This window comes from Hyalella azteca, unplaced genomic scaffold (assembly GCF_000764305.2).
Source record: "Hyalella azteca isolate HAZT.00-mixed unplaced genomic scaffold, Hazt_2.0.2 contig4450, whole genome shotgun sequence".
Taxonomy (NCBI): Eukaryota; Metazoa; Arthropoda; class Malacostraca; order Amphipoda; family Hyalellidae; genus Hyalella; species Hyalella azteca.
Window position 1 is genome coordinate 351,159 of NW_025934664.1, and position 24,725 is coordinate 375,883.

Below are 24,725 nucleotides of genomic sequence, written 5' to 3' on the forward strand. Positions count from 1 at the left end.
GTTGTATATTCCTTTGCCAATTGTTTAAGGTAAGCAGTTGTTGTCTTATTAAAACTTTTCCCGTATAAACCAACAAACTTTCGTATTAAACCCTCAGTCAACTATCTGCTTTATCCTCACATGTTTGAGTTCATGAATAAACATGGGGAGCTCAGTAATTTAAATTTTGGGAAATTAGCGCTAATGAGTGACTAATTAAGTTTTTTATCTCTTCTTATTCGTATCAATTTCCCCATTCAAATTTTTACAGTGCAATAACTAAAGTTATACTCATATAGTGTTTGGAGTTAACACACACTTGTGTATTTTCCGAAACTATTTCATTGACGAAGTTTCCAATAGCCTCGCGTATTTGCTGGTTGAATACATTCATGAATAATAGAATGACAATATTCAAATTTTAGGCTCTTTCAAAAACAACACATTAGTTTTAAATGGCGGCTTTAGAATACTGTTAATTTTAATTTTTTTCATTTTGTCAATCATAATTCATTTTCACATGTTTCTTCATTATTCATTTTGCATTTTTATTCGTTATTTCATTGTTATTGTTCTGTGTTCGTTTCCTCATATGTTTTTTGCGGTGGCCCTCAACAGAGGGAGGCCCTGGAGGCCTGGCAGAAAGGCCGGTATGTTTCATCTGAACAAACAAAAAGCTTTCGGGGAGACTCCTTCAAAACGAAGCATTTGAAGGCCCTCCAAAAGTTTAGCGATGGGAACTCGAAGCTTCCTGGAAAAGAAGGTCTTGTGAAAGGTGCGACGCTTTGCTGCTTTTTGAAATGCAGCCCTGAAAGACAATGATGAATTAAGCACAGTTTTTATTAAATGCATGATACAAAATATTACGGCATATTACAAAAGTTATTGTAAACTATTCTGCAGGATACGAAGCATAACTTTCATTAAAATACATTCATTTACACTTATCTTGTCTGTAATACAATGTCTGTGTAGAAAGAGTTCATCTCAGTCAAAAGGTGTTGAATAGTTACAATGTTTTTATTATTGATTTCTTGATAAGAGTTGATTCATTTTAGCTGCAGTCGCGCACTCCAAATTTCGTCGGTCGCCCGACTCCCGCAAAGACCTGGCAGAGGACGAGTCGAATGGCAACGCGATTGACGGTGAGATTCACTCAAATAATAATTACGTTATTCTGATAATTTCAGGTGTAAAAAATTATTTTTTTTCTGCCATTAATTAATGTGCAACTGAACAATCTGCAAAGAATTTAATTGTCACGAATCCATCAATCATGTGTGCTGATTCATAAAAATTAAAGTGAATAATGTACTGCAAACCAGGAGAAAATTTATTTTTTTTTATAGAAAATGTTTTATATTTATCCATACAGAAGAGTTGGGAGAAGACTCAGGAATTGAAAATTTGGATAAACCAGAAGCCGAAATTTCGACAGAAGAAGTCGAAAGCACTCCTGATGAAGGAACCGATTCCTCAGGCGTAGCAACTTCTGCCGGTGAAAGTATTTCGTTGGGAACCACGGTTCCTGATGCGAACGTCCCTCTGCCTAACTCTGAAGCAAATACTGCGGAATCCAGTGCGGTTCTTGCCACAGCTGTTGCAGGCGCAGAACCAGAATCTCCTCCTTCTGTAGTTTATGCAGAGAACGAGAGCGCTGATGTGATTGGAGGCGAGACTCCAATCTTACTTGTCACGCTGTCGCCTGAGACACACTCGGCATCACCAGAAGACTCCGCTGAAATCATCAGCCATCCTTCCGGTGACTCAGATGAGTCACACTCAGATTTCCTGTCCATCGTTACTCTCCCTCCTGATGAATCTTCAGAAGATGATCTTAATGTCCTAGAAATTCCGGAAATCGTTGACAACTCAATAAGTTCCGAAGTTGCGGGCGAACCTGCTGGAGGTGACGAAGAGGTAGTCCCCACGACTGTGACGCCCAACTTGCCGAGAGGGCCTTGGCCCTGGGATCTCCCTACTGAAGGAGGGGAACAGTGCGGTCAGGCGCGCTTTGGACCAGAGGCAAGGGGCAGCAGGCGCCGAAGGACGCTGAAAATTCTGCAGGGCAAGGAAGCTTTGCCAGGCGCCTTCCCTTGGCAAGTGGCAATCCTTGATCATGACAGGGTAAGTACCTGCTACTACTTAACTAAATCCCATCAATTTTTATTTTTTACTATATGTCTATTAACATAGATGTAGTTTAATATTAAAACTTATCACCTTGTAAGCCACGACTTCCTACAAGAGTTCGTTAAATATTTAAAATGCGCATATGATACACCACCGGAACCAACTTGTTTAATCAGGTTTCCAAGCTAATTATCAACTGTTATACTTCTTTTTCTAAACAAGCATGCTTCATACATCGCCCCACTGAGAACGTCTACTCAGCGCAGTTCGTAAAACATTCAGTAGCGTTTAGTATTCACAAAGTTCGAAGTTCAGTAGCGTTGAGCTGCCTACAACCGAGCTCATCAGACAGAATATTCAAGCGCTAATCTACTGTGTGCTGCAGGAGTCCCTTTAGCTTATCTACTTATCATATCTCAACGGGGATAATATTGGCGTAGAATATTAGCGTTTTGTTGTGTAAAATTTTAACATATTTGATGAAAATTCAGACTTTTCCAGAATATCAAACGGGTCTTTTCAGTGATTTTTGTCCCTTTCGAAAAACGCAGAGAGCCGATAAGCACAAATATATTATATTCAAAAAATTAAAAATCATTTATAGCAGTTTCGTCCTTTTCTAAGTTTAGCATAAAGCCTCGAGATTCATGAGGAAAGATATATAATTTCGTACATTACCTCTCAATTAAAATAGTTCCTATTTTTAAGCCTAATCGGAAAAAAATGTTTAGAAATAAATAAAAAAATTAGTAATATAATTATAATAATTAGTGCTAATGATTTGAAGCCGCAATAGGTCAAGTTACCCAGCAAAAGGTCCTATGACGGCACAAACTTTCGTTGCAGACCGAACGCAAACATTCAATTAAGAATGGTAATTAATTGAGACGGAATCCTGCCACATAGTTTCATCTCATCAATTTTAAATGAAACTTCCGGCAACAAAAATTATCTTCAATCCCCATACGCCGTGTCGTTCAACTCTACGCTATTGCGTACAGTTGTACATATAGGATCATATTACGCTACGTTGTGCTCCATGAACGCGGCTGTCATCTACTTCTAAGAGCTTTATTTCATTAATTAAAATGTCTCTAAGCTAGATTCAACGGAAAAGTTTTTCCAAAACAACATAAGTAAAAATATATATGGACCTTATTTAATTAATAAATTTTGCAGCGCAATGCTAATTAGAGCCCAAACCATCTCCCTTTTTCCGGCATCGCTCGCTGTCAAGGGGTGTTTTTCTGGCCTGAATTTGTAATGAATTTTTGTGCAAGTCTCCCATAGGTAGTTAACAGAGATGACTTGGATCTTTGCTGCTCCCTGGTGCTCACTCCACCCTCTTGACGAACTTCTGACTTCAGCAAAAAACATGACTGAATAATCTTTGTTAGACTTTAATTGGTCTTTGATTTTCTGTCTCGTTATTTTATCGCACTACTTTCTTTAGTGTTCGTGTATTTGTCACTATTCTAATTATTTTCATTTATTTTCGATGCAATGCGGATTCGCAATATTTTATCTCGCATATTACTTCAATATCTCTACCGCGGAGTTGCAGCAATTACTATAATAACGAAATATGGACGAGGCTGAAAAAATATCTTACAATTATCTTTGTAAAACTCATCCAGTTAAAAAGAAAAATCCTGTTATTAATTCCTGTTAATTAACTTATTCAATATTTTGCCTCAACTAACTTTTCTGCATAATGGGAAACACAAATATCGCTCTACCTTCAATATTATGTTTAAATATATAAAGTTGAGTTATTAACCACATTAAAATGTGTTCAATATTTTTTTCCAATCGAAAATTTATGTATTACCAACATTTAGTAATGCTTATAAAATGTTGAGTAAACTCAGAAACAAGTGAATGTCTGGAGCAGCTGCTGCTTGTAACTAGTGTACTGTATCACTCCGCAGGCAATTAGAGCCCAGGCCTATTAGGCTGTACGGCTCATATAAGACAACGGTCGTTCAGTCCAGACCTACTTGATCAATTAATGTATGGCTTAAACTTACATCTCGTTAAGAAAATTAACCCAAAGCTTCTTCTAGGTTTTCTGCCGCTGACACTGGACGCCATTACTGATTCTTTTACGCAAAGTCTAAAGAAAAAAAATAGATTTAATATCCATCCCATAATAATATTAATTAGATTTTATGGCAACTTGTATCAGTCTTCTGGGGGATTTAAAATATCCTTTGATAATAATTCCTTTCAAACAATGTTCTCCTTATCATAGTTGTGTTTCCGGTCATTGATCATGTGAAAAATAATCATTGAAATTTTCAACAAAGATTGAGCTTGCATGCGAGTCTATGTCATTAATTTTACTGTTGAATTAAAATACATATTTAAATTCAATCCTGCTAATGATAAATCATCTTAAAATCTTTCACTTACCAATTAATCAAAGTCATCACGGTTATGGCAATCATAATCATCCAAGGGTATAAAATTAACTCGGTTTTCAACTCTCAGTTTAGGGTGCTATAGCCTCAGCGATATTCATCAGTCTACGGTCTTACCAGGAACTTTTTCGCAAGTCATGCCGGGTTGTGGAATTGAATACCAGCCACGGAGGGAGGGCAGTTATTTCTCAATTAGTGCTATAGCATCACCACGCAGTGTGATGTTAAAACATCACCACGCAGTGTGATGTTAAGGCATCACCACGCAGCGTGATGTTGAAGCATCACCACGCAGTGTGATGTTGAAGCATCACCACGCAGTGTGATGTTGAAGCATCACCACGCAGTGTGATGTTGAAGCATCACCACGCAGTGTGATGTTAAGGCATCACCACGCAGTGTGATGTTAAGGCATCACCACGTAGTGTGATGTTGAAGCATCACAACGCAGTGATACCTCCACGCATCACCACGCAGTGATACCTCCACGCATCATCGCGTTGTGTGATGTTGAAGTATCTTCCCAGACGCCCTCATGAGAGGCCGAGTTTCCCTCACACTTAATTTGAGGGTAAAGGTGCCACTCTCGCGCCGCGCGTCATATGACCCTCGGATAATACGGGGACGCCAATAAATACGTTAGGCGTGACATGGTCGCGTCCCGTCTCATTAGGCCGGTCACTTTTGACGCTCGCGTCTCAGAGTCCAGGCTCAAAAATAGCGTCATGTTGGTACACTGTGTGACAAAATATATTTTGCTCCCAGAAAAAAATGTTTTGTTTTTGGTGAAAATTTTGCGACACGTGGTGAATTCATTTCTCTACATGTAAAAAAATTCAGGTGATTTTTCTTTATACATGATTGACGAAAATCATAGAAGTTAAATGTTTTTGTTAGCAATATAATAATTTTAATATTGTTTTTATCCACCTGGAATGCGAAATTCCTATCATCTATTATTCCTTGTGTTTAGCCGAAAATCCACATTTTTATTTAGTATGTCATTATTTCGTTTATTAAAGAACCCAGCTTAACACAAAATATCCGAACCTGTTTTCAAAATAAATTAGAAAGGAAAAATGTGACGCAAATTTAAATTTCGTTTGAAGGCTGTTTTCGAAACAACGTAATTCCCTGCAGTGTGATTTTGGTATTTTAGGCCTACCTTGGATATGAATAATTTCTTGCATAGGTTAGGAACATTTCTCCTCCCATTTGATAAGCGCCAGCCGATCCTGAGAGCAGTTTCCCCCTAGACTGATTCCTAGTCTCCCTCATGTCTGATCCCCCTAGACTGATTCCTAGTCTCCCTCATGTCTGATTATCATAGACATGTCGCCAGAGCAGCGCCTTGTACTGCATATTTCTCGCGCGTCATGTAGCCAGTCATCGCACGGCAGATATGGCCGACGGTTGGCCGACGAAAAATCCGATGGTCGTCGTATGATTTCAATATAATTTTTTCGAAGTCAATGAGCACTGAAGGTGAAAGGACGCGTCGGCGGCAGAATGTTTGGGATCTTAGGCCGGTCGCAAACAAGTCAATAATATAGTGAATAATATTATTAGTAATGAGACGGAGTCACTTGGGTCGAAGATATTGAATATTATCTATTTTATATGTTTTGACTGTAAATATTTTATGGTTTGACATTTGAAAAATCATTGCATTATAAAATTCTACTTCACCGTTTATAGAATTATGAAAGGAATATTATTTTTGATGAAATAATATATAACTCCAATCTTCTAACATTATTCACAACAGTTTTTGAGTGGCAGAGTAATTGCCGGGTCTTTTCTGGCATTTCTAATATTCGATTGTGTCAATCAGCCGTTGAAATAAAATCAATATAAAGCTCACAAATAAATTTCTATTTATGGACATTGATTTCCTTTGAAATCTTAGGTAAAAAAAATTATTATCAATCGTACTGTTAACGACAAATTTTGAAAGAGTACTCAGAAATTATCGGTATTTTTTTTTAATTACGATTATTTTATTTTATCTAGAGATTATCGAGTATTATCGACACACGACTCAAAATTTTTTTTCATTTCAACTGTCGAAACATTTTAATAAATTAATTCGTATAGAACAAATTCGCGTTAAATTTTACTTTAACCTTTGAAGAAGCAAATGAATTCGAAAATTCATCAATGATTGCAGTTCTTGGCAACTTTTGTTCTTTTTTCCGCTGCTCGTGCGATTGATAATATTTTTTTCTGCTCAGTACGCTGAAAATTTTGAATTTGCTTGCATATTTTTACAACGATTCGCAGTCGTGGAGTATCTAGAAATATCGCACGCGTTGTACGTTTACAAACACAGGCTCGTTTTCCTTCCATTATTTACTTTTTCATTTGATATTTTGCCATAATAAAAAATGCCTGCATTCGCATTTAGATCCTAAGTGTAATTTTTACTTATAACTTTAATTGCGTTCTAATTTTTTCCGATGATAGACTTGTCGAGCGATATTTTACGAGTATCTCTTTAAAGCTTTCTATGTTCGAACATTCTAGAAAATAATATTAGTTTGAAACTGATAAGGCTTTAAATATATGATATTTAACGATACCCTTATAAGATAAGATACCCTTATATGATAAGATACCCTTATATGATAAGGCTTTAAATTTTTGTTCTCTTATTGTTTGTATTTTATTGATGATCTTTCATTTTATTGAATGCATACAGTTATCCCCCGCGTACCAAGAACACCATACACGCAATATATTGCACTGGATATTCATCTAAATATTCTGATTCTAATAGTTGCAGTTACAGCCACTGCTACGACTAAACTTAATATTGAAAACTTCAACTTAAGTGAACGTATATAATGAAATGAAAGAGTTTTCATTTCCAGGCGAAAGAAGAATTCCTCGAAGAATTCAATTGAATTCAAATTTTTCGTATATTCTACTTTTTCTCCGAAGTTCATTTCGAAGCCGGAACAATAGTCACACAACTTCCGAAACCAAACCCGGAAGTGGCGTTAATTCTAATTTGCAGACCCGGAAGCCGTGGCTCTCGCTCTCCATGCCGATCCTCTCCTGACGCCTGCACGGCTCAAGAGACGTAGGAGACGCTCTGATGTCTGAGACGATCTGATGTCTGAGACGATCTGATGTCTGAGACACTCTGACGTCGAAGACGCTCCGATGTCTGAGACGTTCTGATGTCTGAGACGCTCTGACGTCGAAGACGCTCCGATGTCTGAGACGTTCTGACGTCTGAGACACTATGACGTCGAAGACGCTCCGATGTCTGAGACGTTCTGATGTCTGACACGACCTGATGTCTGAGACGATCTGATGTCTGAGACGCTCTGACGTCTGAGACACTCTGACGTCGAAGACGCTCTAATGTCTGAGGCGCTCTGACGTCTGAGACACTCTGACGTCGAAGACGCTCCGATGTCTGAGACGTTCTGACGTCTGAGACACTCTGACGTCGAAGACGCTCCGGTGTCTGAGACGCTCTGATGTCTGAGACGCTCTGATGTCCGAGACGCTCAGACGTCTGAGACGCTCTGATGTCTGAGACGCTCCGACGTCTGAGACGCTGAAGTTTTACAACACTGATGCGATTGAATATTTAGGTGGTATAGAATCGAAAGGCAGTCCAGAGTTGAAGAGGTTGTCTGTAGTCCATTTCGTGACAAAATATATCGTTTATATAGCACTTAAGGTCTTATATGAGCACTAGCAACAATGTGTGTTTGTAATTATAATTAAAAGTTGGTTCGCAACTACTGCTCTGCAATTCCTCACTCATTCACGTTTACGTTTTCCTAGATTTTTGACGAAGAATCCATCATTCCTTCTGGGCATAAAATATAATCTTTGTGCTTAGATAATATGCATCGAAAATTACGATTTGTTTTCCGTTTTATTCCGTGATCTACACTTTTCATTTATGTTAATTTCCCGTTAATAATAATAAATAAATAAATTTTTTAACGCAGGTGTTAGATTAAATTTACCCATAGCTTTGATTCATTGAAAAATAGCCCTGCAATTTCTGTTCCTGTTTGTCCCATTAATGGCTGAGCCCAAACGTCAACAAAACATTTATTTAATCCGTCAACAGATCCGATTGATTTCTCTACTAATAATTCCCGATTCCTAAATCCGGCGGCCAATCAATAACCAATTCTAGATCTCTTCTGGTCAATCTTAAGTGCCAGACTCGAATTTATCACTCTATAAAATACTTGAAATAATACATTCTATTAAAATAATTTTTTTAAGGGAAAGATCTGTAGGGTTTTGCGGAAAATTAAATATATCAAATTTTTACTTCTATATATATTAGAGCTCGAATAATTCTTAAGCCTAAAATTGGTGGGTAAGGTAGGGCTTGATTTTAAGTTAGTTCTATTTTCTGAGAATGTATTGACTGTACGCTCGAGGCTCCAGAATTTTAAAGATGAGCCTAAATTAAATTATTTGATTTTCCAAGGATTTTTCTTCGTTACAGCCCAGCTAATGAATAGTTTGGGCATTAATTATAAATTGTTTCCAAGAAAGAAATGTGGATCGACAATCTCTATAACATTAAGCTATAGTTATTAAAAAGCCTACGTAATGCTATAATTATTATTACTTTTTTTTGAAGCGTGAAATTTATTTTGGACACCACGTCCACGGCCACACTGTTAGCGTCGCCTACGCCTTACAAGCCTTCCCGCATAATTTTCGTAGCTTGCAGACGTTCGAACCTCCAATTCACATCTCGCTTAACAGTGTCAGGATTTCATTCATTCGCCCCAGGAGAGGCTTTCGATCATCCCCTGCAAACAACCCCAAAATCCTGGTCACAATGCAGCCCCAGACAACATCACATCACCACCCTAGTCACGACAACCTTATTGTTCTCTACCAAGGGAATATTAAATAGGAATAATAGGAATTATTGTATTCTCTTGGAATACAAGAATTCTAAGGGAATTATTGCCGAAATATGCAATAATTTCCTCCGCTTTTAGCAAAATCTCCGTTCCCTTCTCAGCGATCCTGGCTTAAGATTACTTATTGAAGCTACCAAATTAGTTATTTTACTAGTAAAAATATTCATTCAAATTCGTGCGCTCGGCGCGTCATGGTAAATCTTTCGAACAATTTACGAGCCTAAATCCACGAAATGAATAAATGCTTTGCTTATGTACGAATATAAAATGATTTTTACCATGATATGGGACAATTTTATAAACGAATAAAACGAAATTTTACTAACGAATTACTTTAAGTGATTGATCAAATCAAGATGTATTCTAACCTAAATAAATCTGATTGATAATCAATGATATTAATAAACAAAATTGGCCCAGATTAGTCATTTACATTATTATTAATGACTATCGATTATAAATGGATAATACTAGAATTTAAATCAGTGAATTTAACTAATTGGGAAATATTCAAAAAAATTAGTAGTGCAAAGAAAATAAAGACGATAGAATTCAATACAGAAATTGGCATTAGACACGAAGACGCAACCGTCGAATTTCTCTTCTTACTCTTTTGAAATATAGCGAGTGTGCCAATAAGCTATTACTTTCTTTCAGTAAAAACGTGGAGTATTAAAGTTAAATATTTAAACAATTTCAGTTTCGCACATGGATGCAAGAATTTAATATACAAAATTTCTAATAAAATGAGCAAGCATATTTTCATTTTGTATGATTATTTGCGTTTAAAAATTCTTGTTATTAAGATAATATCGCATTTCTGTTTTTTTTTTTTTGTATGCCAAATAAAATGAAATTTACTGAAACGGCTCCGATTTATGTCCAGATATTTCAGGAAAAAAAATTCACATCAAATAAATCTAAAAATATCCTTGTCTCGAGAAAACTTTTTCCCCCTTTAGTTTGCGGTTGAAATTTCATAACATTTTGTTTTGTCTTGAAAATTTTCATGTTCCACATTTCTGCTACAAGGCTGGGCTCCATTTAAAGCTAAGCACATTACTGAGACATCGAAGACCTGCGTATCCCATCACCAAAAAGGATCAAAAGCTCTAAAAGAAGACTATAGAGGATGAGGTCGGGCGCACTCTTGTTTCGGTGATAGAGGATTGGTAGCAACCCGGCCAAATATAGACACCATGAGCAACACTGCACGCGCCTCGTAAAAAAATGTGACAAATTCTTTTGGTCAGAAAAGTTAATATGAGGTTTTGGATTTCACAAATTTGCATTTGAAATGTGACAAAATCTTTTGGTCAGAAAAGTTAATATGAGGTTTTGGATTTCATAAATTTGCATTTGAAATATGACAAAATCTTTTGGTCAGAAAAGTTAAAATGAGGTGTTGGATTTCACAACTTTGCATTTGAAATTCGAAGTTCGTTTTTACATCGGTAAATTGAAAATACCCGAACAACTGTTGTAAAAGTAGTATGATGAAATTGTTGTAAATGTTTGTAACGTCATAAAGTTAGATTTTATAGAATAAAGTGACGAATGCTCCAGATTCGTAAAAATTTCATCGATATCTTATAATTTTCGCTTTGACCACGCGCGGCAATATTACTTGAAAACAAACCTTTAATCAGTCGATGTTTCTGGGTTTTCTTCTTTTTATTAAATTTTTAATCATATAGGCAGGCCACAGCCTCAGTTATTGAAACTTATAGTATAAAACTTTGATATTAATAATTTATATGTTATTTAACTTAATTCATATGCTATTTTGCTCGTTCGACGATAAATATTCACGGATCATGAAAAACTGCACGCGATTTTATAATTTTTTTTTCAAAATCCCGTGTAAATTCTAATTAATGTTTAAGATTTTTAAATTGCTATAAACTATTTTTCTCTAAACTACGAGCATTTATTACTGTTCCGCCTTATTCAACACCGATTTCCTTTCCTGACTTTTCGTATATGATATTTTCTCATTCTACTCACTTGTTAATTTATGCAAAATTTATGCATATAGCTAAGAGGAAGATTATTCTCAGTAAAAGTTTTATTGAGCAAACAGAAAATAACTCTTAAAGAGACTCAAGTTTAGAACAAACTTAATAATAACTTTATAAGTTGCATTCTTTGCACATCCCGTCAAATTTTAGGAGTACCTTTATTTTTTCACTTGTTTCGTTAACTCATTTATTTATTGTTATATTTCTCTTACAAAGCACTAAAAATCTATCCTCCGGTTGTCATAGGCCAGATTTTTTTACAGTCATAAGTTTCTTCGTTCACTTTTTCAGTGAACTCTGTGATTATTTTCTTTTCTACTGGTACAACATATATTGATTCTTTCATCTTCCTTTACTACAGTTCAAGGAGCAATAAAAGTTTATTCTCTAGTTATTTTGAACATAGTTTCCTCGGTTCATTTCTTGCCGTTGCTCTGGGACCAGCGCAGGTGGGGCTGCTACTCCGCCTCTCTGGCACTTGGCAATCCTGCAGCTCGGAAGTGTCTTCAAAGCTTAAAACTTTCCCCCGGGGCCTCAGCGCAGATATTTCCTTGTTTGCAGCTGCTATTGATAGCTGCGTCGACGCTGTCTTATTATTGGACCTCGAGTTATCGTCAACTATTATTATACAGCACTCGTATTATTGGCCGCTATTGTATTCTGGACGCTGGCCCAGACGATATTGTTACTCTTTTACAGTCCTATTAGATGGAACGTCCCCGAATTATGAGTATGCCATCACGGGCAATGGCAGCACAAATACCTTGCTTTTCCACGTGAAAATATATTTTTATAACTGTACTACGGGTTGGCGACTATGGTGATTTCATGATGCACTTTCCTATTCTTTGTTATTTTGATGAGTAGTGTTATATTCCTAATCGAATTTATTTGTAGTCTCCAAAAAGAGCATCTTTTCTTTCTTCTAAATTTAAAATAAATTAATGTATTTCCCAGACACTAAATTCTGTAAGACGCACTCTCTGAGAACCCTTCACCTTCAACGCACTCGCCCTTTTCCATAATTATCATATGTAAATTCTGTTACGGCTTGTGAAATGCCGCGCGCACTCGCAAGCATTTCCCAAATTGTTCTCGTATCTACCAACGTCCCTGTTTTCCGCTCACCAAATAGCCCCCCATTTCCTGTCCAAGTCTACCACCTGGCAACAGAGGGCGCTGCCATCTATTCTGCATATCAGAGTAAGAGAGACACTTTATTTGCCGATACGCTTCGACTTCCACGAACTCGAGATGCGATCAGAATCTATTACGGTGATCCGGTATTCGATAGCATTTTCAAGCATACGCATGTCCAACTACAATAATTTAAGGTTGAAACTCCAGAGTATATTGAAATTGTTAGGTTCAAATCAACAGCCATCGTCTTCCTCTTCTCATATTTTATAACGCCGATCCAAATATCAATAATATTCACTCGTCACCATAACTAAAACTTATATAAATCTTATCTCTTTGTGATGACGTGTCGTATTATTCAGTTGAGAATTTGCATGAATTTAACTGCGAATGTTGCTAAGAATGCATTTCGGTATGTTACCTTGGATCATTAAAGGAAACTTCAAAAGCTGTAATGTCTTTCATGATTATTATATTGATGAGTAAAACTGCGTCCCAAATTTGACTTTTTCTTTCAAAAGTTTAATCCATTATTTCACTTGTAAATGCACTTGGTGAACGCTTTTAAAAAATCCCAATATATATTAAATTTTAATGCAACGCGTACTCCGTAATTTGAATTGCCGGTCGCAGTTTTTCATGCCAGAATGAAATGCTTTTGCAATGAAATAATTGTTAACCCCCGAAAAAACATGTCTGCCAAAAATGAGGTGTAACGCCTACACTGTACATTTTCGAGTTTCTTTTCCAAGTCTCTAAATAAACATCCAACTCTGCTGCGGTCCCTAGACAATCTCAATCAATTTCGAGCTCACCGTCTTCGCAACCGTTGTTCTGATCTCTTGGACTGTTCTTCCTCTATAAATACAGTCTTCGTTTTCCTTGTCGGTGCAACCGTTGTTCTGATCTCTTGGACTGTTCTTCCTTTATAAAGACAGTCTTTGCATTCCTTGTCGGTGTTACCGTTATACTGAAGTCCAGGCCGGTTTGTTTTTGTGGACACAGCTTTCGTTTTCTTCATTTAAATATGTTCATTTTAGCAACATTCAAAATAAATTCGTTTGTTAATTATTTCATTTTTCAAAATTACAAAGCAAACAAAGGTCTTCAAGTTATTAACTCCTATTTGTGGAGTTTTTTATCCTTTCTACCCCTACTAACCCTCCGACATTGAACACCCTTTCCTCCTTGGGGATGACACTCATGATAACAATGTACGATTTTCCTCTCACACTACACTTCCCCCTCATCCCCATGGCAAACCTCATCCCCCCTCCTGCTCCCCAGACCCGGGGCGTCAGCCCCCGTTAGCCGCGGTTCACTGCGCCAGCTCCCTACGGGGCTAGTCTTACTCTCTTAATGACGCCGCTCCCACACTCCCACATCACCCCACACTCCCACATCACCCCATTTCTTCCCCATNTGTCTCTTATACACATCTAGATGTGTATAAGAGACAGCTCCTACATCACCCCACACTCCCACATCACCCCATTTCTTCCCCATGCTCCCACATCTCCCCATCACTTCTCCATGCCTCCACGCTCCCAAATTCTTATATCACCGTTTGACTTTTCCAAGCCTCCACGCTCCTACATCCCTTTCACTTCCCCATGCATGCTCAAACACTCACACATCACCCCAATACTCTTCCATGCTTCCACACTCTTTTTTCATCTCCATCCTTTATCATTGATCCATGCCCTTCGTATTTCCACATCGCCCCTCTTTTCCTATCATTTCATCATTCCTTAATGCCTTCAAAAATACCAAAATTTCTCTTTTAAATATTTAAAAAATCATAAGGAATATTTATTTTCAGAACCATTTGTACAGAAGTACGCAAACGCAGGTTCGAACACATACAATTGCCAACTTTTCTGTTTTTATTTTTTTGAAAATTCATAAGGAAGAATTATTTTCTGGACCTGTAATACGGGAATTCACATGTTACCGGTTGAAACACATAAAATTGTCAATATTCTCGTAGTTTATAATTTAATAATTCATTATGAATATAATTTCCCAGGACCTGTTATGCGGTGGGACCCTGATCGCCCCCCGCTGGGTGATGACGGCAGCTCACTGCGTCAGGAAGAAGCTACACGTGAGGCTGTCCGAGCATCATATTAGAAGCAAGGATGGCTACGAGGTCGAGATGAAGGTAAGATGAAGGGCATGAGATATTTTTATTTAACTTCAGAACAATTGACTAGAGAGCCATTTTATTATATAAGTTGTATGTGTGTGCAGAAAGGTTACACTGTTCGAATAAACTGTAAAAAACGGTCTATCCGGCGTTCGAGAAATCAGCCGCCCCGCGAAAATAGACCGTTTGCCGTTTCTTTTAGATGCTTAACGGGTTTCTTGTGTAAAATTGGAATAAAAATGGCTACACGGTGTTTATTTTCATGTGCCGGCCGGTTACTGAAACGCTGGTAATGCCGGTTAACGGTGAATTTTCTAACAGCGTACGAGTCCGAAATTTACTAGTCCACTCACTATGTTTGTACAAATAAACGATATTTTTAAGTCGTCACTATGACTGAAATAGTGACCAAATAAATTGACGATATTCTTCAATTTTCACTATAATTTCAATAACGCCTGTAGAAATCAACGATAGTATTCACTAAAAACCATAACTTAGTGGACGCTCAAATAATCTCACATTAAACAATAATCCCACTTCTCAATAAAATGTAAATGCGCCCGTACTAATTAACAATTACTGATTCAGCAGAATAATCCCATTGACGACTGTACAAACTATCTAATTATCGTAAAAAATTCTATATATTATAATAAATATTATATTATATTATAATTCTGCAGGTGCGTCGCATTTTCCGACACCCAGAGTACAACTCGTCGAGCATCGACAACGACATCGCGCTGCTGAGGTTGCCCGCGCTCCCCCCAATTCCTGACGGGGAATCTGGCAGAGCTTCCCCAGGCATCACGTCACGGGCCTGTCTCCCCGCTAATGGGACAGATTTTCCCCCCGTGGGCACACGGTGTATGGTCATGGGCTGGGGAAAAGAGTCAGTTTCCCACTCTTTTGGGAGTGACATTCTTATGTACACGAGGGTGAGTTTAATGGTGAATGTGATAATAAACTTTTTAGTTTATATATTTGCATGAAAATCTTCATTTAAATGTATAAATTCGCCGCAAATTCTATTTTTCTTACTTAAAATCCGGCAAGTGCCATTATCATTGAAGTTAAATGTCCGATATTTGAAACAATTTTCCAACTTTCCTGCATGTTTTTTAAGAATTATTCATCATTTGATCTTTTAAAAAAATTATGATTTAATCCCACCGATTTTGTGCCAGCTACCAACAATGTATCTTTCATATTGCACACATTTAATTTTTTCCCCAATAATGTATAGTGTATTTTTCCTGTTGCGTGTCAACTGCCAATAATTTATCTCTCAAATTCAATGCCATTCGATTTTTCACAATAACAATAATATAGCGTTATTTTTATTATGAAAATAATAATTTAATAACAATTAAATTTTAAATTTTAAAGTAATATGTCGAAGAATTATTACGAAAATAAATAATTATTGGTTTTTTATCATAATTACAAGATTTATGGATATTGGTATATTCAAAGTAATTACCTAGCTACGTTATAATTTCATCTACCACATAAATCTACCTACCTACCTCGTGCAGCTCCCTATCATCTCTCGCAAGGCGTGTCAGCGAGCTAACCGCAAGACCATCACGGAGAACATGTTCTGCGCCGGCCACTACAAGGGAGGCTCTGATACCTGCTCAGGTCAGTCTTATATTTACATCTTTAATAATAATTTGTATATTTACAATAGACAGACAAACAAATATAATACAATAAACAGACAAATACATATCAAAGGAAAATTATTAATACGAAAATTTATTAACTTATTATTGGCTAACATTGAACAATCATAACTAGTCGTCGACCTGCACCAACAGCATGTGTATTAATTTGTAGAATCGATGCCCAATATTCATGTAATGAGCAGTTTTTAAATTTGAATAGATTCATGACTCTAATGTATTATAACCACAGTAAGTGCAATTGAAGAAGTCATGGCAAAAATTTTATACGGTAAATCAACATATCTTAGATAGTTGAATGCTGGTTTTACTGTCCGTGGACTTTTCCTTTTCCGTCACAAACAATCCACATTTTCTTAGTATTTTAAATTACATAACACTGAAATTTCACTGCTGTGTGAATGTTATCAAACTTTCCTGACATTTTATTGTTATGAGGGATTCTGACATGTTATTGTTATCAGGATTTCCAGACATTTAAATGTTATCAGAGTATTCTGATGTATCTTTGTAATCATTCGATCCTGCCATGTTTTTTTTTGTTGTTGTCGGATTCTGGCATGTTCTGGTCATAACCATATTTATTCATATTAATATTATCTAAATATCCTGCCACTTATTGTCATCAGGAGACTCCGGGGGCCCTCTGCTGTGCGCCTACGGAGACAAGCCCGGGGAAGAGACCTGGACCGCTTACGGCGTCACTTCGTTCGGCGACGGCTGCGGCGTGGCCGGCAAGATGGGCGTCTATGCTAAAGTGAACAACTACCTGGACTGGATGGCTGGCATCATGAGCCGATACTTGTAGACTTGTTGGCATCAGCTGCATGACATCATGAGCCGATACTTGTAGACTTGTTGGCATCAGCTGCATGACATCATGAGCCGATACTTGTAGACTTGTTTGCATCAGCATGAGCCGATACTTGTAGACTTTTTGGCATCAGCTACATGACATCATGAGCCAATACTTGTAGACTCGTGTGCATCAGCTACATAGCATCATGAGCCGATACTTGTAGACTTGTTGGCATCAGCTACATAGCATCATGAGCCGATACTTGTAGACTTGTTTGCATCAGCTACATGACATTATGAGCCGATACTTGTAGACTTGTTTGCATCAGCTACATGACATCATGAGCCGATACATGTAGACTTGTTTGCGTCAGCTACATGACATCATGAGCCGATACTTGTAGACTTGTTTGCGTCAGCTACATGACATCATGAGCCGATACATGTAGACTTGTTTGCGTCAGCTACATGACATCATGAGCCGATACATGTAGACTTGTTTGCGTCAGCTACATGACATCATGAGCCGATACATGTAGACTTGTTTGCGTCAGCTACATGACATCATGAGCCGATACATGTAGACTTGTTTGCGTCAGCTACATGACATCATGAGCCGATACTTGTAGACTTGTTTGCGTCAGCTACATGACATCATGAGCCGATACATGTAGACTTGTTTGCGTCAGCTACATGACATTATGAGCCGATACATGTAGACTTGTTTGCGTCAGCTACATGACATTATGAGCCGATACTTGTAGACTTGGTTGCAGCAAACAATGTCCATGTGTGTGATTCTTCTGGCACTTATTTTGACTCTACAATTAATTTGAACTTATAGATTCATTGAAAATTACAGGTAAATGAAGTACATTAATGTATGAACTGTAAAATCAGTTATTTTGCTTCAACACGATTAACCTGCGCCGACTTCTGAAATTAGCATTTAGGCTCCATTCATATCATGGTGAATTACTGATTCGGAACGTTATTAAACAGCGTACAAATTAATATAATTCATTTATAGTTTTTTTAATAATCACTGACTGAAACATGCCTAAAAATAATCAGAGCTTACGTCTTGGCTAATATACGTCAAATTATTCCTTCAGAACTATTTTTGTGTTAGATTGGAATTTAGTCATATTTAATTGTGCTACAATCGTGCTAAACTTTTGTAATTTTGGCCTATGATACCAAAATAAGCAGTTCTGAAAAATTGCAGAGGAACAGGGGAAACTGAAATAATAAATATACGTGAACAAACTTCTTTGAAAGAATTTTAAACAGTTATTCATGACCTTCACTATTTACGATTTACAGTTCAACATCATTTAATAACATCTGTGTTTGTGGCTGAATGTTTGTCCATTAAACTAGCAGCATGACGTTGGATTTATTTACCCGTTTTATTCAATTATATGTAAATTTTTAGTCATATATTGCGAACGGCCAGTCCATNAGCAGCATACGGAACACAGAATTCCAGAGCAGCATACGGAACACAGAATTCCAGAGCAGCATACGGAACACAGAATTCCAGAGCAGCATACGGAACACAGAATTCCAGAGCAGCATACGGAACACAGAATTCCAGAGCAGCATACGGAACACAGAATTCCAGAGCAGCATACGGAACACAGAATTCCAGAGCAGCATACGGAACACAGAATTCCAGAGCAGCATACGGAACACAGAATTCCAGAGCAGCATACGGAACACAGAATTCCAGAGCAGCATACGGAACACAGAATTCCAGAGCAGCATACGGAACACAGAATTCCAGAGCAGCACACGGAACACAGAATTCCAGAGCAGCATACGGAACACAGAATTCCAGAGCAGCATACGGAACACAGAATTCCAGAGCAGCATACGGAACCCAGAATTCCAGAGCAGCACACGGAACACAGAATTCCAGAGCAGCACACGGAATGCACCATTCCTCAGCAACATAATTCCAATTCATGAACTCGGGGGTCGACGTTCACGCGACGCTCTCATCTTCCCAGACGCGACCAAGTCTAAAAAAATGTCAATGCAACGATGTTCTTTTGAATAATTTTTTCCCGCCTCTGGGAAATGAATAAAATATGGCGGCCCTCAAATGACACTGCCTTGCATAATTTCGTCCTGTCCAGAGCTACGAATTCTCCTTGTTCACACTTGCTCCTCTTTTTTTCTCGCATGGAAAAACACGAAACAAATGAAAATCGCCGGCAGTCTGGCGACTTACAAGTGTAAGAGACTGGAGGCAAACTGGAGCAAAAAATGCATCATCTCAATTTTTTGTATTACTTTCTGCGCGTAAAGTTATTTCGCTGGAAATTGATTATTATTAAGTTTAATCGGAACGCCATATTATGTCAAATTTTAATATTGTAGTTAATATATGTGTAGACAGGAGCAAAATTAATAAAAATTTAGAACAACGTACACACACAATTCCTGGACTTTTACACATACTAAAAATTCTGTAGCTGCTATTGCTATATGCAAATACATAAATCCCCCAGCAATGGGCTCACTAGTTCCCTCCACAAAACATTCACTAGTTCCTCCACCATCATTCACTAGTTCCCTCCACCATCGTTTACTAGTTCCTCCACCATCGTTCACCAGTTCCCTCCACCATCGTTCACTAGTTCCCTCCACCATCGTTCACTAGTTCCTCCACCATCGTTCATTAGTTCCCACCACCATCGTTCACTAGTTCCCTCCACCATCGTTCACTAGTTCCCTCCACCATCGTTCACTAGTTCCCTCCACCATCGTTCACCAGTTCCCTCCACCATCGTTCACTAACCACTCCGAGGTCGCCGGCAGCTTCAGTTCATAGGAGGCAAGATGGTCGCACCGGCCAATATGGATGCAAATTTTTCGTGGCCACCACAAGGCCTCGTTATATCGCTCGATCCTACCTCAAACGCTCCTAGAAAGATTAAGGCTTTTATGAAACTTGCCAAACAACGTGCGTGCTCAAAGATATGGTCTTTCTGTGCACGAAACTGCGCATTTACTCGAGATCAATCATGTCTTGTCGAGACCTCATGGGCGCTGAGAAGAAGAGTTGGAGGAAAAAATATGTATTTTGGTTCGATTCATTAGTGGCTGAAATTTTGCCGGATATTATAGTATTTCTTTTTATTTTTTGGTTCCATGCACGCTTAATGAAATTCACCTATTGAACTGCTCGTGGTTTGGTGATGAATTAAATATCCTGTAAGTCAATTATTTTTGTACAAGACCGGCAAGATTTATCACGCAAGAACTGAATTATGAGACAAAACTTGATAATTTTAATAAATTGGTTTAAAAATCAGATATAACAAATAATCCACCAGGTTTAAAAATGTGTCATACTTTCTGTAAGGTTTTTACTACAATTTAAAGCCTCGTACAGAACAAAATTAAACCACAACAATATACAGCTGAATACCAAAAGTGGATCCTTTGACAGCAGAGAGCAACAAGTTTACAGGATCGAAAAGTCAAAGAAATTTCGACGTAAACTCTCAAGACTTTTCATATGGCCGCTTCACTGAACTAACTCTCTTCCGTCACCGTGATTGTCGATTGTTGAAACACAATCGCAAAAACTTGACCGGCTTGGCAATTCCTTGACACGCGTTCTATATGCAAACTTGACGTCTTCACATATTTTGATGTGAGAATAAACTTGGAGAAAAGAAAACAGCTCTGGACTTGCATCCTCTATTTTATACAGGTTCTCACACCAGTTGATGACCATTTAGCATTATCTTTGAAGGAACTAGCGTCATTTTGGGGATTTAAAAAGGGAGAAAATTGCATTAGGCTCACATGCATAATATTAAGCTTGTTATTTACACAATTGTGTAGCCATTTAGCCGAGTAATTACAGGAAATATGAAAGGAGATTCCCAGTACACGGGTTAAATGGTGGCAGAATATTTTAGATACTATTTTAATTTTTATCGCTTATACTCAAAATGGCTTTCATTCAACACGTATGAATTCTTTTCGTTCAAACTTAAAATTATTTAAGTTATTTCATATGCTTGTCTGTTTCTTCTTTGTTGACTTTGAATTCTGTGGCTGTTTCATCAGTTTATTTTATCCCCGTCCTATTTATTTATATTCGTTGTTTTATCCATGTTTTATTCATTGCGCCGCTGCCGCGTGAATGTCTCATGCAGTTCGTGTCGGAGAGGTAACGCTTTCTTTTTTATGCTTGCTTTTTGTAAGAATTTGGTCGTTTAGTGAAGGGTGCTGCAATTTAGTGTGCTGACATGCAGCCGTGCTGTTGCGGTACTGCGGTGCTGCTGCTGTGCTGCGGTGCTGCTGCTGTGCTGCGGTGCTGCTGTTGTGCTGCGGTGCTGCTGTGCTAATGCTTCTTCTGCAGAGCTGCGCTGTGCTACTAAACGTGTTCTGTGCTGCGGTCATACTGCAGTGAACAGTTTAGCAGGACTGCCCTCGCTTAAACCTGAAAAAATTCGATCAGTACTCACTGCAGTAAGTGACCGAGAGCGCATTGTCTCGTCCGTCCGTGACGTGAAATCACGGACGGACGGACATGACGAGTACAATAGAGTATTTTTTTCCATAAATTAGAAAATGCGCTAAAAATACAAATATCCATAGCGATAGCCCGAATAAATTTATCGTTAATTGCTTTGTAATTCAATACATCAATGCTGCTGCAAAGAGGAGGCTTCAAAGCTACGTGTGTAATGCTGCAGCAAGCAGTACTGCAGTTAATGCTGTTCTTGTATGCTTCGCCTTGCGTCAAGTCACTTTCATTTTACTAACGCCACACCACAGAGCTAATTTTTAGAGTGGATAGGGTAACTGGACTGAAGAGTTTTTTAATTTAGTTGTACATTATTTATGTCTAAATATTAGTAAAAAATGCTTACTGTGACATAGTTAATTGAGCCGCATGAGGAAAGAGACTTAAATGACTGCCTCATTACTTACATTCGAGTCGGAGAACCGCCATTCTAGCGTCACTGCCGCGACGATGTGAAAGTTTATCTTATTTATCCAGGAATCATGTTTGCCAAACAGCCAAGCGCTACGTACGTCATTCCGGAACTCGTAATTTCTACGCGCTTAACATACGAATAAATTCAGTTTGACTGATCATTAATGCACAAACTCCGAGAAGCAGACAAAATTTATTTTTAAGTTGGAATAAAGTATGAGTGTTTAACATCTAAAAAGCTATAAATTAGGAATACAAATGATATATCAGAACGGAATCTCTAATATTTTTCAGTTCGCTTATATGGATCACAGTTTGCGATTTGAAAATTCTGTAATTATAAGACGTATGTAAGGGCAGTCATAAAATATGCCCAGCAATGCCATTAGGGAAGGAGTTGTACTGAAAATAAATGAAAAACGGTTTAAATTATCACCAGAAAGATATTTGCTTTTTGCGAAAAATTTCCTAGAAAAGAAGCTAAAAATCTTTCGTGTACGTTGAACCCTGTGAAAATGTGAGGTTATATTAAGTGTTTGACGAAAAAATATAGCTCAGTACTCACTGCAGTGAGTAACGGAGAGCGCATTTTCTCGTCGACGAAAACGTGAGAAGTCACGGACGGACAGACATCCAGACAGATGGACGGACGGACATGACGAGCACAATAGCGCCTCTTTTTCCATAGATGAGAAAATGCGCTAAAAATCCCAGAGAAGAAACACGAAAATGCCTTTCATTTGAGGACATCAAAAGTGTTCCAAATGATTATGTTTCAGAAGTGGTCAAATTAATTCTGAATTATTCATTAATTTTGGAAAACTTTCCTCACAGTATGAGTTTGTTCTGACATTAATTTCTGTGACGATTAGTCACACAAATTATTCAGAGAATATAGATTAAACCATCTATAGATAAGATATATAGATTTATAGATAATATATAGATTATTATCTATAAATCTATCTATATAGATTAATAAACTTCATGTATTCATTGTATAACACGGAGAATATATTTCTTATCTATGGAACGGATTCGGATTCACGATTTTATACGTCGTATATCATACTTTATTACAACTTATGCGAAAACTTTTTCTGAGCAAACCCGTATGATCAATTTCTTGTCAATCTGAATCGCTCAGAATGCGTTTGAATCCAGGCTTTAATTATTATTATTAAGTAATGATTACTTGAGTAGCGCAAATTCATGCATTTTAAAGCGGCGCGAGTAAACATCAGAGCTCAGGACACTCGTTCAGAACTGATTAATTCCTGGCGAGCGAAATATTGAAGAAGTTTAGGGATTTTTCAGGACAACTTTGGGCTGCCTCAAAAGCATAAAGTTGCTATTTTGTGGAGCCTCGCCACGCCATATACTCAACTTAGGCTACTCAAAAATAAACATGGAAAAATAAAGCTGAAAAGACACCGAAAAAGTTAGCAAGTTTGTCACTTAGGCCCACCAGACGTTTCTTTTACTTTCAGTTTTTTTTTACTAAGTATATGAACTGAGGCGGAAGTTTTAAATTGAAGAAGCAGCCGTACCAAACTCCTTCATGTGGCCAACTTCTTCAGTCGTCAAAAATTACTTCGCAAATCCGCGCAAAACGAACTAGTTTCGATTGACCTCAGGTTGTGGGTCGAGATAAATTAGAGTTTTTCCGCAAGTTTCGATTGACTTTCGTTCTGAATATTGAACCAAATTAACTTTGTTCAAAATTATATTGATAGTTTCGAACATATATAGGATTTATTCCTGTACCTAATTTATAGTTTCAAAGACCAATGTAATTTTGTTCCATATATGAATAATATTTCCTTTCTAATTTTGTTTTACATATGCTTGATATTTTCGAACGCCCATATTTCTAATTATTTGCCGATTCCCACAGATAATCTTAATCGCCGCTTGAACGCTTTATGCCAGCGTTACCATAAACTTGTATTTTCTTTTAGTGCTAGTACCTCTCAAGTCTTTTGCCTGTTATATTGAAACATACAATACAGAGAATAACATGGGTAGTGAACGATGATATTGTATTATTGAAACATTCAATACAGAGAATAACATGGGTAGTGAACAATATTGTATTATTGAAACATTCAATACAGAGAATAACATGGGTAGTGAACGATGATATTGTATTATTGAAACATTCAATACAGATAATAGCATGTGTATTGAACTATGATATTGTATTATTGAAACAATCAATACAGAGAATAACATGGGTATTGGACTATGATATTGTATTATTGAAACATTCAATACAGAGAATAACATGTGTAGTGAACAATATTGTATTATTGAAACATTCAATACAGAGAATAACATGGGTAGTGAACGATGATATTGTATTATTGAAACATTCAATACAGATAATAGCATGTGTATTGAACTATGATATTGTATTATTGAAACAATCAATACAGAGAATAACATGGGTATTGGACTATGATATTGTATTATTGAAACATTCAATACAGAGAATAACATG

The 24,725-nt window shown here is 37.4% G+C and overlaps 1 protein-coding gene across 1 annotated transcript; it reads left to right on the forward strand.

Annotated features, from left to right (window-relative positions):
- Window positions 1-537: 537 nt before the first annotated feature.
- On the forward strand, window positions 538-18,644 carry LOC108670740 (apolipoprotein(a)-like; the record flags this gene model as incomplete). The annotated part of the gene is made up of 7 exons (XM_018158232.2): window positions 538-754; window positions 1,038-1,124; window positions 1,355-2,106; window positions 14,645-14,779; window positions 15,451-15,705; window positions 16,306-16,411; window positions 17,085-18,644. Coding segments are annotated over 7 exons (1,731 nt in total), but the record flags the coding sequence as incomplete, so codon positions are not given.
- Between the last annotated feature and the right edge of the window lie 6,081 nt (window positions 18,645-24,725).